General features: G+C 42.6%; 1 protein-coding gene across 2 annotated transcripts in view; it reads left to right on the forward strand.

Annotated features, from left to right (window-relative positions):
- AMPH (amphiphysin) overlaps window positions 1–18,342 on the forward strand; it is a 124,973-nt gene that overhangs the window by 46,741 nt on the left and 59,890 nt on the right. For both annotated transcript variants that reach the window (XM_054817976.1, XM_054817977.1), the window contains exon 2: window positions 11,337–11,417. In XM_054817976.1, the coding sequence (XP_054673951.1) occupies window positions 11,337–11,417 (81 nt within the window). The remainder of the gene's footprint in view (window positions 1–11,336; window positions 11,418–18,342) is intronic.

Here is an 18,342-nt window from a genome sequence, read left to right on the forward strand (position 1 = left end):
TGGATGTGAAGGAGCCTCAGATTGGACAGCATCTGCACTTCTGTGTGTGCTGGACCAAATGTGGGTGTCTCTTTCTAGCTGCAGCCAACACCTTTCTCAAATAGAAGTATCTGTGGAAATGTCACAGCTCAGACTGGAGGAGGCAGTCAAGATTAGGCATCTGTATCGCTACTTTGAGCATATGGATTAATTTAGAAGCCAAACTGATAAGACACAAAAACACTAGTAGCCTGTCTTGTAGATGTAATGGTGAAGTGGAAGGAAAGTAAATTCACCTTTTAACTCTTTGAGGACGTGCAATGAGAAATGTGCGAGCTCTGTTAATTGCCCATGTCAGGAATGGCTGAACTCTTTTCTCCGTTTGTCATCATCTCTGCATGGTTATTGATGTAACTGTAATTTCAGGTCATAGAATCACAGAATTGTTTGGGTTGGAAGGGACCTCAAAGATCATCTAGTTCCAACCCCCATGCCATGGGCAGGGACACCCGCTACTAGACCAGGTTGCCCGAAGCCTTATCCAACCTGGTCTTAAACACTTCCAGGTCTAAGGATGTGAATTATAATCTCACAGGCAACCATTAGAAAAATGTATTATATCAAATTGAAATATCTCTTTTAAATAAGTTTTTTTTTTCTCCCCAGCAATTCTTATATTTATTTTATTAAAACTTTTATCTGGTTCTTTCTCCAGGTTGAAGAAATTACTTTCAGTTGTAAATTACCTTTTGTCTGCCTTTTTGTGATGAGAAGTAACCTATAATGCTATCAAATGAGACTTACCACCTTCATATTGTTCTATTGCGGGAACATTATATTTTACCACTACACTCTTTATCTACTTAGTGCCAAAACCCATTTCTTTTATTATAAATGGGTTCAGTTTGAATTTAATCAAGACCAGTAGGAAATATTGTCACTGCATCTTGGAACTGAGTACAGATAATCAGGTACCGCAATGTGAATATAAGAGGAAATAGCCTGAAGACCATCACTACTTAAAGTGAAAGCCTGGTTTCCTTAAGTTCTTTGATCCACTTGAAAGCATACCATCAGAGCTAAATAAAGTAAACAAGAATCTGCTATATATACCCTGTGGAACTAGATGGTAGGAGAATGCATGTGCATTTCAAATTTGAGGTCTGTCATACTGAATGTGATCCTGATTTTGGCCTTGTGACTGAAAAGCTTTTTGCTTCATTATTTCTTACTTGAGTCCCAGCAGACAGGAAGAACATCACATACTTGCTGTGATAAATCCAGAGAGACAGTCTGTAAAGGACAAAGTTGTCTTTTTCCAGGTAGAATTTAAATGTTTGATTAAGAAAGTGAAACTATGGTAGCCACAGATAAATTATAATTTTGTATTTGATATCTCTCTTCTTGGCTCAGGAAAAACTTGCTTAATTTAGAGATAACAGATTGCCTGTCAGGTATCACTGCTGAGGACTCTGGTAGGATAAATTATATTAGGTTCCTTGTGCAAGGATGAGCTTTAGTGGCCCTCCTGTACAGGAGACAGATTTGTTTATTGCATTGTGGCTGCTTCCCTCTTAAAATACTTTTGTGCTAAGTGTCTTTGTAGTTGACTTTAATGTTCTGTTTACAAGATCTCCGAAGTCACTTTTGAAAAAAGTTCTATATAGGCAATTTACTCCTTTTTTTATATGTCCTGGTTCTGGCAAGGACAGAGTTAATTTCACAAAGAGCCAGGACAGGTGAGCCAAGCTGGCCGGGGGCCATTCCATACCATGTGACGTCATGCTCACCATAAAAGTCGGGCAGGGGCGGGTTCGGCGTGGCTCCGGGACGGGTGGAGTGTCCGGTCGCTCGTCGGATCGGTAAATTGTTCTTTGTTATCACCCATTGTGAATATCTGTTATCAGTACTGTTGTTGGTTGTTCCCCTCTCCCTTGCCGTCCCAGTAACCTGCCCTTACCCCAACCCTCGAGGCTTTGCCGTTGTTTCTCCGTTCTCCTCCCCAGCCTGCCGGGGGGAGGGGTGAGCGAGCGGCGCGTGGCACCCAGCTGCCGGCTGGGGCTAAACCACGTCAGCCCTTTGTGGCGCCCCACGTTGGGCGCAAAAAAAGACTGTGGTGGGTTGACCCTGGCTGGAGGCCAGGTGCCCACCGGAGCCGCTCTCTCACTCCCCTCATTCACTAAACAGGGGAGAAAAAGTACAACGAAAAGCTTGTGGGTCCAGATAAGGACAGGGAGAGATCACTCACTAATTGTTGTCACGAGCAAAACAGACCAAACTTAGAGAGGGAATTCATCTAATTTATTACCAAGCAAAACAGAGTAGAGGAATGAGAAATAAAATCAACTCTCAACACACCTCCCCCCACCCCTCCCATCTTCCCGGGCTCAACTTCACTCCCGGCTTCAACCTTCCCCCCCCTCAGCGGCACAGGGGGACAGGGAATGGGGGTTACGGTCAGTTCATCACACAGTGTTTCTGCTGCTTCTTCATCCTCGGGGGAGGACTCCTCTCATCGTTCCCCTGCTCCAGCATGGAGTCCCTCTCACGGGGTGCAGACCTTCAGGAGCAAACTGCTCCAGCGTGGGTCCCCCACAGGGTCACAAGTCCTGCCAGCAAACCTGCCCTGGCGTGGGCTCCTCTCTCCACTGGTCCTGCCAGGAGATTCCTCCAGTGTGGGCTTCCCACAGGCCACAGCCTCCTTCAGGTGCCTCCACCTGCTCCAGCATGGGGTCCTCCACGGGCTGCAGGTGGAATCTCTACACCCCCTCATCCTTCCTCCATGGGCTGCAGGGGGACAGCCTGCTTCACCATGGTCTTCACCACAGGCTGCAGGGGGATCTCTGCTCCAGCGCCTGGAGCACCTCCTGCCCCTCCTTCTGCACTGACCTTGGTGTCTGCAGAGTTTCTTACATCTTCTCACTCCTCTCTCTGGCTGCAAAAGCTCTCTCTCTCTAAGTGTTTTTCTTCTTCTTAAATATGTTATCACAGAGGCGCTGATTGGCTTGGCCTTGGCCAGTGGTGGGTCCGTCTTGGAGCCAGCTGGCATTGGCTCTATCAGACACAGGGGGAGCTTCTAGCAGCTTCTCACAGAAGCCACCCCTGTAGCCCCCCTGCTACCAAAACGTTGCCACACAAACCCAACACATTATCCAAATCTAATTTTGTGAATGGTAATGATGTTACAGTTAGTTCTATGCAACTTCTTATGCATTGAAAATATGGTGAAAAAAGTTTTTCAAGTGGCTGCTTTAGCCTTTTTTCCCTAGTTTGTAAGGACTAGGAGTATCAAGTAAACAGCAAAAGTACTGTTGAGTGCACCCTCAGCGAGTTTGCTGACGACACCAAGCTGTGTGGTGTAGTTGACATGCTGGAGGGAAAGGATGCCATCCAGAGGGACCTTGACAGGCTGGAGAGGTGGGCCCGTGCGAACCGCATGAAGTTCAACAAGGCCAAGTGCAAGGTCCTGCACGTGGGTCAGTGCAGTCCTAAGCACAACTACAGGCTGGGCGAGGAATGGATTGAAAGCAGCCCCAAGGAGAAGGACTTGGGGGTATTGATTGATGAGAAGCTCAACATGAGCCGGCAGTGTGCGCTTGCAGCCCAGAAAGCCAACCGTGTCCTGAGCCACATCAAAAGAGGTGTGACCAGCAGGTCAAGGGAGGTGATCCTGCCCCTCTACTCGGCTCTTGTGAGACCCCACCTGGAGTACTGCGTCCAGCTCTGGGGGCCCCAGTACAGGAGAGACATGGAGCTGTTGGAGCGAGTCCAGAGGAGGGCCACGAAGCTGATCAGAGGGCTGGAGCACCTCTCCTGTGAGGACAGGCTGAGAGAGTTGGGGTTGTTCAGCCTGGAGAAGAGAAGGCTCTGGGGAGATCTAATTGTGGCCTTCCAGTACCTGAGGAGGGCCTGCAGGAAAGATGGGGAGGGACTGTTTATGAGGGAATGTAGTGACAGGACAAGGGGTAATGGGTTCAAGCTGAAGGAGGGTCAATTTAGATTAGATGTTAGAAAGAAATTCTTTACTGTGGGGGTGGTGAGGCACTGGAACAGGTTGCCCAGAGAGGTTGTGGATGCCCCATCCCTGGTAGTGTTTAAGGCCAGGCTGGATGAGGCTTTGGGCAACGTGGTCTAGTGGAGGGTGTCCCTGCCTGCAGCAGGGGGTTTGGAACTAGATGATCTTTGAGGTCCCTTCCAACCCAAACCATTCTATGATTCTATGAAAAGAGCTGGCTGGTCACTGGGTGAATGTAAACATCAGAAGAGAAATTATTATTAATCATGGCTTTTTGGTAGGGTCTTCAAACAAATCAAGATTATGGTCCCCTACACTTCGGTGCTGTACATGGATAAAGGATCAGATGATCTCTCCTTTGAAAAGCTTGCAGGCCAAGTAGCAACAAAAGTGAATAGGAGATCGGGTAAATGAAGTTGTCACATGAACAGAATGAAACATTATCAGGACAGTGAATAATGTATTTCTTCAATTGTTGTTATTTTTTGGAGGGAGCAGTATTAAGGAAAGTGTCTGCTCAACAGAAAGTGTATAGGACAAACCAAAGGGGAGTAGGAAAGTGGAGGAACTGGTAAGAAAGAGGGAAATAAAGTGATGAGGAGAGTCTAAGTGAGCCTGGATGCATAGCCAGTTTCTACAAGTTTGAGATGCTCTGCTCACTACTGGAAAGATATCCAGGTACTTTTCAGCTAGATGAGTAACTTAAGTATAGGCAGAAGCAACAGCAACTGATGGGATTTTTGATTAATTCAGCAGAGTAGCTTATTTATTTGGGATACAGTAAAGGACACAGAAATTCAGCCAAGGATATTATTGTTAATTGTGCAGGCAGTTAAATTTAGCTCTTGCTCAACCAAAAGAAGTAATCAATCTTTTCAAGAAGTGTGAGAGTAACAATAGCCAGAGAAGGGCAAACAGATTGTCTTTCCAGTTCTTTAAGATGCCTTTTTGTTCACCCTTCCTCTTCTGTATAGCTCTGATGCAGATAATCTGAACACAGTAGATTTCTGTACTGTGAATCAGGAGGATTTTCACAGGAGGAGAGACCAGAGGTTAAGATGCTGGTCTAGAATAATCAGATTTTGTACCCTGCTTGTGATTAACTTCCTCTGAACTTGACATAGAGGTTACTTACCTTTCCTGTGCCTTGTTTCTCTAATGGTAAAGTGAGCAAGGAAGGAACCGTTATTGCATTAAGAGATTTTGTGAAGAAAAAGAACACTCAAAAGTTTGAGGATTGTAGATGTTGCTATGATATTAATAGCTCTATTCAGCTGCCTACACATAGGCTGCTTGAGTTGTATCCTGCCTCGCCTCAAGCTGCTATTCCAGAAGACACTTCCTAGGTCCTGTGTCATGTTTGCCACCTGCACAGAGATGTTTGAGACATCCTGTACCATCTGAGATGCCTATGGGAAAGCAAATTAATCAAACTCACTGTTTCTCAACCTTGATTCTTTGTTTTTGGCTTGGTCCCTGTTCTCTCCTAATGGCTTTTCTCCCTCTTACTTCTTTCTTTGATTTCTCACTTTTTCTTCTTTCTCTTTTTTTTCTCTACATCTAAGCTTGGTCTATGTTGTTTCTTGTTTCTTTCCATTTTGTTTTCCTCTTTAAGCTACATCCCATGAAAATCACCTGCCACGCACCATTCCGGCATATCTACCTGGATGCTGTCCTCTATTATATAGGCTAGTTATACAGAGCTGACTGAGGAAAGCTGGTCTAAGGGTGTGCCTCTCTGTAGTTTATTTTTTGAAGTACGTGACAATTCTTTGAAGCTGTGCCAGGCTTTCACATCCACTGGGGATAAGCACCTTTCGGATTACATGCAGAGAGTGTCTGATGAGCCACCTTACCATGTGGGAGAGCCCCATAGCATTAAACCCTGCGAAGGTCCCCACAGACAAGCAGAAGTCCCTAGCAGTACATTGTCATGGCTGTCAGTATCCCATCCCTTCTGAACAGCAAAGCAAGACCTTGTGAACACCAAAGCTCATCCTTCAGTCTCCTTAAATTCCTACTGCCCAGCTAAGCTTTACTACTAGATCTCTTAGGATCTCACTTACAGAGAACAATAGCCAGCTACTATTATGTTAAATTTTACAAGGGTGCCTGCTTCCAGTAGAACAAATTTGCTGGATGTTTCAAGGCAAGGGTGAGGAACGGTCTGTCATTGTGGTGCCCTGTGTTGTGCAAGTCAGTACTCTCTGTAAAGTACTTTCTGGTTTTAACCAAATGACCAAGGACTAATGTAGAAGTCTGTGGCTTCATTCTGAGAGGAATCATAATCTTGTTTATTTTGTGGATCTCTCTAGAACATTTTTACATCATCTAGCAATGATGTACAATTGGATTCTGTAATTTGCACAAAGGTTATTATAATCATCTCTCATAGCATAATGTTCACATTTGTCATTTAGGCTGTGCAGAAAGGCAACATTTCCCTCTTTCAATTTTGATTAAGGGAACATGCCTTATTATAGTATTTTATGCTTGTCTGGATATTATTCAGTACTATTCTCATTTGTTAGCAAACTGCTCCCATGCATCATGGTATTTTACAATACTCAAAGCACCAGCAAGCAAAAGCTGACAAAAAAATTAACAAAAGCAGCCATGAGAAAAGTGAACCTTCATGCTTCTTGAAACAGCAAATACCTTACCAGAGCTTCACAAACAGCAGGACAATCCATCAATAAGAAAAATCCATCAGGGCTATAAAATGTAAAGAGACCATGTCAGGAATTCATTGAAATGCAGTTTTTTAGGGGTTGGGAGCGGGTTCTGCAGGAGCGTTACTGCACACTTGTCATGTATTTTCCCTAGGCATCTTCTTGAGGAGGGGGTGGAGAAAGGCTGATAGATTATATGGTCAATTAGTGTGACCTGTAGAGTCATTTTCATGCTTTTCCATACCAGAGAGTGCGTGGTACCTAGCAGCTGCCCTCCTCCATTGCTTTGGCCATATTTCATGCATTAATGCAGTTCAGGGTAGAACTTCTCTTTTGCTTTGTGACCCTGTACAGCAGGAATTGCCTCTGTCATATATTAGTATAGCAGTTGTGGAGTTGCAGTCTTCCACTAAATGGTACGTTCCCAAATTGCTGTTTACCGTGATGGTTTTTCTCCTAATATATGATCCAGTGTGTCAAACTTGAGCAATGAAATTCAACTGTAAATGGTGGGCAAATGAGGATTGTTTTGCCCTGTTTAAGAGAAGATCTAAATGGGAGGCTGGGGAACAAGTACAGTAATAGAGATGTAAGATACATTACATGACAATGAAGATTGACGGTAATTTACTGAATGCTCAGGAGTTCTCTATATCATTAGTACTGCAAGTGTGCACAGAAACAAGGGCTCGTAACTACAGATCACCTAATGTTGATCTGGAAACCTGAGCTAAGTTTAGTCGTTTCTTAAGATCAGTAATGGAAACAATCTGGAGTGCAGATTCTGCTGAAGATGAGGAAGAAGAGAGAGTAGTCAGAGGAGGGTGAGGACATAGGTGTTTCTTGCAAGTCTTCTGTTTCCTTCTATGTCCAGTTGAACTCTTGTAAATTTATTGGCCATCTCCACAGCAATTCTGTCTTTAAAGAAAAGTCACCTGTGTTCTGGGTGGGAGGGTCATTATTTGCTCCTTAATGATTTAAAGCATGTTTTATTAAATTGTCATCTCTTTGTTTTACACACCAGTGGATCTTCTTGGGACTCCAAAACCAGGCCACATCATCACCCTTCTTGACACAGCTCCCGTCTCTGCCTGGTGGCCAGCTGTAGTCCTTGGGATGCCTGGAGTGGTTCTGCGATAAACCAGCACCACATGAAGCAATTGCTTATCAGCAAAGAGCTTTATTGTAGTGTCCTTCTGCGTTTTCCATAGCCTTCTCAGTAGAATGCTCAGTGTGCTGTTTTAAACAGGTTTTCAGGCTTTTGAGAGTCTGTCAATGACAAAGGGATTACTTTTCCACAATTCTCCAGCAGATATTAATGAGAACAGAGGCTTGGGCAAACATTTGTCACTGTAAGCTGTTGTTTCTGCAGGAACGCAATGGTGGAATAGCAGCAGCAGTACAAAGGCAAGCCTGAATTCTTGGAAAGTGTATAGGCTGTATAGCATGGAAAGTATTAAATTCAGTCAGCCTCTTGGAAGAGTGAAGCAGTTGAGCGTGTTGCATGGGAGCTATGTTTGGATCAAAATATTCGTAGCAGAATTGAAATTGGGCAATACACTGTGCTATTTCAGATGTGTATCTTAACTCTGTGATAAAATGGTAATTTATACTTACTGGGTATGTTCTGGTTGCTGATCTACTTACTTTACAAAATCCTAATAATGTTAAATTTGGTATGAATTCTGGCTAGGCCAAAAACCAGCTTGTTTGGAAACCCAAGACTTTCACCCTAAAAAAGAAAGTGTTAAATACTGGGTTGTTTTCTTCCCTAAAGTGCTCAACTGCCTAACTTATTAGCATGAAAGCCAAAGAATGTTGATCTTTTGCTCTGTTTAGTCAGAAACTTACTCTAGTATTCTCAAATGGAAATTCTTAGGGGAAAAAAACTGAAAAAAAACCCAAACAAAACCTGCCTTGTTTACCCAATGACTCAGTTTTCCCACCTACAATAATAACAATTCCTTTGCACACATGCATGACTAGGGATGATGCATGTTGGGATGTCTGATGAGGTTACTGTGCACTCCTGTCCACCCTGCTGCTGCTGCTCTGTGCAGGGAGCTGAGCTGCTCTTGAGGCCTGGGAGGCCACAATTTACTTCAGAGAACCAAAGTGGTGGGTTTTTTTCTTTTCTTTTTCTTCTTTCTTTGAATTGCCATAGTCTTGGAAACTTTTTTAGGGGAGAATGCGTAGGCCTGTCAAGGTAGTAGTCTCAGTAGCTTTTATAACACTGTCAGCCTTGCCACAAGACATGAGTTTTCAATGTAATCAAGCTTACTCAAGTTCATCTGTAATTTTTTCTATTATATTGGTTTCCTTTCTTTGGTATGTTGCAGACACTTAACAACATTCACTTCATAGTCATTGTACAATTGATCATTTTAATTCAAGATCAGCAAATTACTGACTTTTTCTTCCTAATACTTCAGATCCTCATAGAACTGAAATGTATTATTTGGTAAATGAAGGTACTTGGATAACTTTAAAGGGGAGCTGTTTAGTTTTTTGTCTTCCAAAAGTGTTACTGAAGATGCATCATCCCCCAAATGGAAATATTCTTGCATTTTGTATCTAGACATGTACTCCTGATGACATTTATGAATTATATCAGACACACTTGATGTCGTTACTCAAATTTTATGTGTTTGTGTAGAATCTGTCATTTATTTTATCTCAGTACTGCATTGCCAGACAATTCATCTATACATGTATTCACTCAACAGCATCTAGGTGTACCATTTTACCATCAGATCAAATTTAACTTCATTCTCAGTGCTAACTGGACTTAATTATTTAGTTCATATATTCTTAGCAACATGCTGGATCAACATTGATATTCATTTTAGATCCTTAATATAATTCAGGGGATTAAGCAACTCATACAGTATCATGTTTGGAGATCACCGTTAAATCAAGAAAAAATAAAGCAGCGGTTTCAATTTTTGTGTTGCCTTTGATACTTTTTTTTGTCTTCTTATGGCATTTTAAGAGAAGACTTACTGGAAGATGATTTAGTCTAATTATATGAAATGGGGTTGCTTTTTGCCTATTTCTTTTTTGGATAGGGTGATCATGTTCAGTACACTTACCTGGCAGCCACCTCTTTGAAAAGGAAATGTTGGATTTTCAGAGAGCTCCCTGGCATGGATCAAAGTCGTGTCGCAGTTGGGGGCAGACTGTTTGGCTCATTGGTGACATGGAGCAATGTGAAGGCCTGTGATGAGTCGAAATGTTAAATTAAATGATTCCTCTGTAAAACCATCCGTGATAGTTTTAAATATTTTATTAAGAGATTGGTGATGAAAGCATATAAGGTCTTTGGAAGTAGTCAGCAGGCTTAAAAGCAACCCAGAATGCCCAAATAAGCCAGGGGAATAAAAAGCTAAAATATAGCTTTAGGCAGCAAAAGGCTAGTCTTTTGTCATTTTTTCCTCTCTGATGTCATTCTTTCTGTCTTTCTGCTGTAAATATGTCAAAACTTCCTTGAAGTTCCACATGCCAGGTCCGCAGGTAGCAGCATCATATCACCTTCATGATCATCTCGCTCCGCGTTTTTCACCATGGCAATGCTCGCCCCATCTTTGTGAAGCCTGGTTTTATGGTGTGGGGCTGGCTGGGGTTGGGAGAGGCAGGCGGTTGGAGAGAGAACATGCCAGGACTGTTGTGAGAAGAATAGGAGGGGGATGTTTATATGTTTGTTTATAGTATCAGCTAATTGCTACTGTTTCTGTTTTCTGGCACTCTTTTTTAAAATTTGTTTTTGTTTTTTCTTGCGAAACTGGGAAGTTTGGACACTCTGTCATGAGAGAGCATTCCTAATGCCACTGTGTGAGATGGTTCATCCCACATACAGTGCTCTTAAAAGATTTGGGGATTGCTTGACAAAAAGGGTGAAGCCTATTTGCAGCTACGTATAAGTCTTCAATATTAAAATGAATGGATAGTGCTGGGATTTAATAATAGAATGCATTTATTGTATTAAATACAGCATAAAGTGTAGCTGTGTCAAATTACTTTTGAGATTGCTATCACATGAATAGCCCTTATTGCTGACATATTGCAGTATATTTATTATCTAGTGGATGACAATCCACTGCTGAATTAATGAGGGGAGCAAATGTGAACACAATAGAAGTTTTGAATAAGCATCAGCTGTAACAGTTTCTCATGCAGTCTTACAGTTAGTTCTTTATTCTCAGTGTATGACTTGATGTTGAAAATCATGCAGATAAGGAAAATGTTAATTCCGTTTGAAGCAATGAGCCATAAACAGAAGAAAAAAACTAATGAAATGTCACTATTTTTTTTCTTTCTCTGTCTGAATGGGAGGAGAACTTGCAGTGCCAGCAATTTCCCTCATTCTTCTTGCTTTGAAACCCTGGGATTCTTTGCTAAAAGAAATGTTGCTTCATTAAAAAAACCCACATACCCCCCAAGGGCTCCATACTTTGAAGTGTATTTCCATACACACACCATGCTCCCGCTTTTGTACTTTTTTATTTTGACAAAATGGTTTCCCGTGTGAACTTCGGAAACGGTAATGCATGCAACACCCACAAAAATAAAATGCTATTTAAGTTTAACTGCAAGAACAGAAGTGTTGAAAGTAGCAGCGTTTTTGCTTTGTGAAATAAATATTAAGTTATTCCTTTTTCTTTTCAATATAGGTACTTCAAAAACTAGGAAAAGCAGATGAAACAAAAGATGAACAGTTTGAAGAATACGTTCAAAATTTCAAACGGCAAGAGGTCAGTTACTTTTCCAATTTCTTTAATTGTGTCTTAAGAAAAATGCAGTGCCTTTGAACTTGCCGGTTTAGAAGATGATGTTACAGGGTAACAGGTAAAAAGAAATATTTTGGGAAGGGTGTAAGATCTTGTTCTATTTTCAAATGGAAAGAACAGTTGAGTTTGTGCATGCAGAGGGCTAAGAGATGTGATCATAATACAAGGACATATTGTAATCATATATAACACCATCATGCTCGAACCGCTTGGGATCAGCAGAGAGACAGCACATTTTCAACAGCATAACTGAAAGCAGAACATAAGCCTGACTAAATTTCTTGAGGCCTGTATCTAGTGATATGCCCCAGGGGTCAGTGCTTGGTCCAGTCCTATTCAACATATTCATCAATGACCTGGATGAGGGGACAGAGTGTACCCTCAGCAGATTTGCTGATGATACTAAGCTGGGAGGAGTGGCCGACACACCGGAGGACTGTGCTGCCATTCAGCGAGACCTGGACAGGCTAGAGAGCTGGGCAGAGAGGAACCAAATGAAATTCAACAAGGGCAGGTGTAGGGTCCTGGCCGTAGGGAGGAATAACCCCATTCACCAGTACAGGTTAGGGGTTGAACTGCTGGGATGCAGCATTTCGGAGAAGGATCTGGGAGTCCTGGTGGACAAGAAGTTCTCCATGAGCCAACAATGTGCCCTTGTGGCCAAGGCGGCCAACGGTATCCTGGGGTGCATTAAGAAGAGCGTGGCCAGCAGGTTGAGGGGGGTTATCCTCCCCGTCTACTCTGCCCTGGTGAGGCCACATCTGGAATATTGTGTCCAGTTCTGGGTGCCCCAGTTCAAGAAAGACAGGGAACTGCTGGAGGGAGTCCAGCGGAGGGCTACAAAGATGATTAGGGGACTGGAGCATCTCTCATATGAGGAAAGGCTGAGAGAGCTGGGTCTGTTTAGCCTGGAGAAGAGAAGACTGAGAGGGGATCTAATTCATGCTTATAAATATCTAAAGGGTGGATGCCTAGAGGAAGGGGCCAGACTCTTCTCGTTGGTGCCCAGTGACAGGACAAGGGGCAATGGGCACAATCTGGAACCCAGGAAGTCCCATCTGCATATGAGGAAAAACCTTCTTCACTTTGAGGGTGACCGAGCACTGGAACAGGCTGTCCAGAGAGGTAGTGGAGTCTCCTTCTCTGGAGATATTCAAAACCCGCCCGGACACCATCCTGTGCACATGCTCTAGGTGATGCTGCTCTAGCAGGGAGGTTGGACTCAATGATCTCTAGAGGTCCTTTCCAATCCCTACCAATTTGTGAATCTGTAAACACAGCTTTGTAGTTGCCTCCTTAAAAAGGAGAGATGTATTTCCTTGGTTTCATTTTGTGGATTGTTTTCATCAGTGCTATATAATAATACTGGTTTCATACAAAGTGAATGGATGAATAGTTTCAGACTGTTTTGTGTTGTTCCACTGCCTGTTGGTTCAGGGGGTTGTGGTGGCAGTGCTGATGAAGCACTGCTGGGGACCAGGGCTCAGTTGCTCTTTGTGTTGTAAACACAAGACGTGAAAACAAAGGTACCCTGAAGAGTTTATAATCTACTCCCAATGCAAACCTAAAAACTAACCTCAATTACTCCTTGTTTTGTTGGACAGAATTTTTGGCTCTGAGGTGATTAATTGCAGTTAATTATATAGTAGCTTTCTAGTACAAATTAATGCCTACTATGAGCTGCATTAATGCCACCAAGAAAATAATCTTGTTATATAAGTGTGAACTGAGGTATCTGTTGTCTTTGTGAGCTATCATTTAGAGCTCATATAGAAAGACACTGGAGGGTGAGAGAACTACTCCCACGCGTTTTACACCATGTAAAAAATTGGCTTATGTCAATGTTTGCAATTTCTGCCCTGAATCAGTCCTATCTACCACGTGCACTTCTGTCCTTTCTGTGTAAACACAAACCCTGCATCCTGGCTGCTGGGATGCTTATTAACTCTTTTGCATCTTATGGTCACTTTATTTTCCTCTAAGAAAACGTAGAATGGAGAGAGGTTTCACAGCTGGCCTGTTGTGTAGATCTTTGCTCTTCTCCAAAGATGACAATGATGGGAAGTAAAAGAACCTGTTTCTCAGAGGAGGGTAGTTCTTCCCTCAAATTTCTTGATGTCAGGAAGATGGTGGGAGTTAATAGGCCTGAAGAAGCACTCAGAAGCTTTGACACTCTGCAGAGATGTTGTATTTTCCCTTTTCTTCCCTTTCCTCTTTTCTGAGTATGCTGGGATATCAACAGAGCATTTCTTTTTTCTTGATTGTCCTTATGTTGCTGCTTATCCTTGCTGTCAATATCCCAGCTGTTTGCACAGCTACTAACTGTGTTACTAGAAATAAGATGCATCTATGAGGTGGTTATTGGGTGCAGGAGGAGCAGCTGGAGCATCCCCATGAAGAAACAGAGTTTTGTGAGATTTTTTTTAGCTAAAAATTCTGAGTGAAATCAAAAAAGAGATACGAAAGAGAAAAAATATTCTTTTTAAGCAAAATTATGTATGTCTCGCATTTGGTTTTTCTGTCCTTAACCAAGAATTTTCCATAATGGTGATTTTCAGCTGAAAGTCTTGCTGAGGGCTAAAGAGGATCTTAGCATTTCTGCCTTTTTATTTCCTCCTCCTTTGATGTACGGAGAAGCAGTAATAAACAGTGAAGGACTCTGCAAGAACTGCGTGATGCTACATCCAGATGCGAATGTGACTTTGGGGCCAGGGGAGGAATTGGATAGGGAAGAGTGAGTGCAGAGGGAAGTGCTACCACTTTCTTGAGGGGCACATGCAGATTAGCCCAGGTCCACGGGCACACCAAATGAGAAACGCTGCATATTTATTAAACTAATCACACATGCTTACTGTGCCCTGCTGGGCTCGCTCTCAAAGAGTTCTGTTGTGCGCAGTTCTTTCGAGTACAAAGGGAAAAAGTGCTGCAAAAGTACTCTTTCTGCCATCTTCACCAGTAAGAAGCATATAAATTGCTTAAATTTTCTTAGTTTTGTCCATGCTTTGATCTACAATATACTAACAATTCAAAGATACAAAGCATTACAATGTGCATCTGAATTATCACTCTTACTGATTAATACTTTGCAGAACTGCTATCTTCTGTGAACTCAGGCAGCCATTTCTTCTTGGTTTACATTCCTGCTTTCAAGATTATCTCTACGACTCTAGAGCTTTTAGAAAAAGAAAAATGAAATTCTAGGTAGTAAAGAATAAAAGGCAGTCTGTGTGATTAATCCTTGTGCTGAGGTCCACCGAACTGTTGATATGGGCCATTGAGGTGGCTTGCAAGTCTGTTAGAGGCTGTCCTATCTTTTGCAGTTCCCTCCAGGATTATTTGTCTCCATGTTGTTTGTTGACCTAACCGGGCCTTTCTATGGCAGAGGCAGTTAGAGAGGATATCCAAACTTTATTTCTTATGGTCTCATTTAGCAGTGATTTAGCTGTTTTCTGGCCATCTCATCTACTTAGATTTGGTTTTGAGGAAGGCTGTCACTTCAGTTCTGTGTCTGTAAGTTGTTTGTAGCAGCTGCTGCCATGCAGGCTCAGGGAATCCTGGTAAGCTCAAAGCTATGAAAATGGACTATTTTTCTTGTTTCCCTACCTTATTGAGCCTGCAACACTTGGGAGGTCAACTGGTCGTATGGATAGAATGATCTTTTTATTAATAGTCTCTAAAGATAGTAAATGAGGACTCCGAGATCAGCTCAGGGAAAGGAAAGAGCGTAGTGCTCAGTACCCAGAAAACAGGTAATTGAAAAACTGAAATCTTAACATGCTATTCCTTGCCTGAGTAGCAGATTAGATGGTGGGTATGTACCGAACTCAGCAGAAGGCTCTGTGTAAGGGTATGTCCAGCAGACCTATCTGTAGGAAAAGCTCATTTAATCTCCCCAGTGATCTGTTCCCGTCTCTTTCTGAATACAGCTGGATAAGAGCCCCTTCTGGACTTGACAACCCAGAGTTGAATTACCCAGATGAATCACCATGGAGAAACTGAATCATCCCAGGTCTGGAGAGAACAGAGCACAGTGGCTTTGCAGAGCCCCAGGACTTTCCCTATTAGAAGCAGTAAGATGCTGCAGCTGAAACCAACAGTAAAAACACTTTGATTTTTAACAGCGAATACAGCTGTTATTCACCTTCCACTTAAGTTGTAAACTGCAAATTGCCACTCAAAATCAAACTTGTGGAACAAACAAAACATATATAAACTCATATGACACAGATTTTTAGTGTATTGCAAGAAATTTCTTGAGGCTTAGACATGGCGCTCTGCACGGCTAATTGTGGATGTGTTCAGCCTCTTAATCAACTCTGGAGTTCAGAGAGAGGAAAAAAAAAAAGAAGACAATTCCTGCACATTTCTCTCCACTATGAAAATATCAAGTCCCTCAGGATTTTACCTGAAATTTCATCTCAATTCTGTTGTTCAAGCAACTGCATCTTACACTTTCTTTTTTTGACAGGAAGTAAAGTAGCAATTCCCTTATCCCCAAGTACATCTTAATGACTCACAGTGCTTGCTTTATTTTTGTAAGAGATCAATATTCTCTTTCATGTCTATGCATATTTACCTCTCATTATTTTTCCATATGTAGTTACAAGACTTCTTTTATTTTACAGACTACCATTAAAATATATTTTAATGTTTAAAACCATTATGTTTTGTATAGGTACATACAGAGATATACTAGTTGCTACTACAAAAGGAGCTGTCCATGACATGTCAGAATAAAGTAAAATGTCAAGTGCTGTTGTTGCTAGTTTATAGAATTAGGTGATAAAGATTTTTTTTTTTTTTGCTGTTGAGTGAGCAGAACGTGCTTCTGTGGACTGCTTTACTTAATGGGTGCCTCACAGTAAGAGCTGCTCCTTGGGTGTAATTATTAGGGATCCTGAAAAGTTTTAGCGTGGCCAGGTCTTCGTTTCACGCCAACACACTTAGCTGCCTCACAGCTATGGGACGATGTTGATTTAAGTTGTTGAGTGGAACAATTAGCATTCATTGAAGTGCTCTTTTTGCGTCAGATATGCCACTGATTTCTTACAATTTATGACCTAAGATACCAAAGATAGGATTCACCACCTACACATAGGCACTAGACATGCCTTACAGTGTCCCATCTGTGTCCCAGCGGTTGCTCCAGGCAATGTGTGGGCCCGTGGCTCTGCCCACAGTCCTGTGTCATGCTTGCTGGCTCAATGGTCCTCTTGAGCACCCCATGGCATCTCCAGCAGCAACAGACACATGTTTTGGCAGCTGAACCCTGCCCCTGGAAGGTCATCCAGTGCCAGATTGTGACACACAGGAATTATTATATATCCCACTGAAGGGGGGGCTAGTTGGAGAGGGGCGGTATGGCTCCAGGATGCATGCCTCAGGGACGGTCTGGCTTTGGGATGGGTCTGAGTGTGCGGTCTGAGTTGTACGGTCATTGGGTGAGAAACTGCATTGTGTATCACCAGTTTTGTATATTCTGTTAAGTACTGTTGTTTGCGGTTTTTTTTTTTTTTCCCCGTCTCCCTTTGCTATCCCAGTAAACTGTCCTTATTCCAACCCATGAGGTTTTGTCTTTTCCTTCCCATTCTCCTCCCCATCCCACTGGCGGAGGGGGTGGGGTGGTTGAGCGAGCGGCTGCGTGGTGCTCAGCTACCAGCTGGGGCTAAACCACGACACACCTGACCATCTTTAAACCTACCTTATGTCCTCCCCTTGGACCCCTCATTTTACTGATCTTGTGCATGGGCTTGAGACTGAGAAACAAATCCAGGCAATAAACAAAAAGTGTGAGCTTAAAATTACTCTGACTGGGAAGCACTGTTTCCCCTTAGCTGATACGCAGATTTCCTTGGTTGTCTGTGGAATCCCATACTAAACTGCAGGAGATACTTGATACTTGTTAAGTTGGAACATATTGTTGGTTCAATACAGCTCTGTCCATAGGAGACTCCCTTGCTAAACAAAGGTGATGCCAAATGCTGTCCCTGATAGATGCTGTGAAGTAAGCTGGACACAGGAAAACACAATCTGGACTAGCGGGAGGAAGTTTTTTTCCATGAGCCAAGAACTGTTTGCAAAGTGCGTTCAGGGGGACTGCATCTGACAGGCATCTTTTCAGGGTCGGTCCCAAAGTGTACTTCAGGTACTGGATGACCGCCAAGCCAAATACAAGCAATAAAATGTGCAACGTGTTTTGGGGACTATGGGAGACGTTTCTCTGCTGATTTACCATTTCATCCTGAAATGTATGTTTAATAAATACTTTATGTCTGAGGGACCGTTTTTCCCAAGACAAGAGGCATAGCGTTCTATTAAATCTCATCTTGACCTCATTAATTTCCAGTTAGGCAGGATATCCGAGAAGGTGAGGTCCTCTGCTTTATGCTGCAAAACTATCTCTGGAGGAACAGCCCAGATCCATTCCAACTAATTCCTCACTTCAAAGGAGAGAGTAGCTGATCCGATGTTTTGATTTTTTCATTCTGCCTATTGATTGCTCCAAATCTAAAGCCTAAACCATTGTCACACTGGGCTGATTTTGATTGCCCCTTGGATATGAACTATTATGCCTCTGCAGCTTTAGTAACCGTGCTAATTGTTTTCTCCCAGGCAGCGCAGTTGAATGATCAAGTTATTTCTGACTATTTTTACAGCAGACTGGTATATGTTTCTTCAGGAGCCCTTTGGGATAACCAGCCCTGGGGATAGTTGACATAGCCCAGCTTTGGGATTTAACACATGGACTGAATGTGATCCAGTTCACAACAAATATTTCTGGACAGTTTTCTACCAGACCTGTTAATGTATAGCTTACGTATGTTATTTAAGAATATAGTTATGGATATGCAGCTATGCGCATAAACAGAGGCCAAGTACATGTTCGGAA

The sequence above is a fragment of the Grus americana genome, chromosome 2 (assembly GCF_028858705.1).
Source record: "Grus americana isolate bGruAme1 chromosome 2, bGruAme1.mat, whole genome shotgun sequence".
NCBI lineage: Eukaryota > Metazoa > Chordata > Aves > Gruiformes > Gruidae > Grus > Grus americana.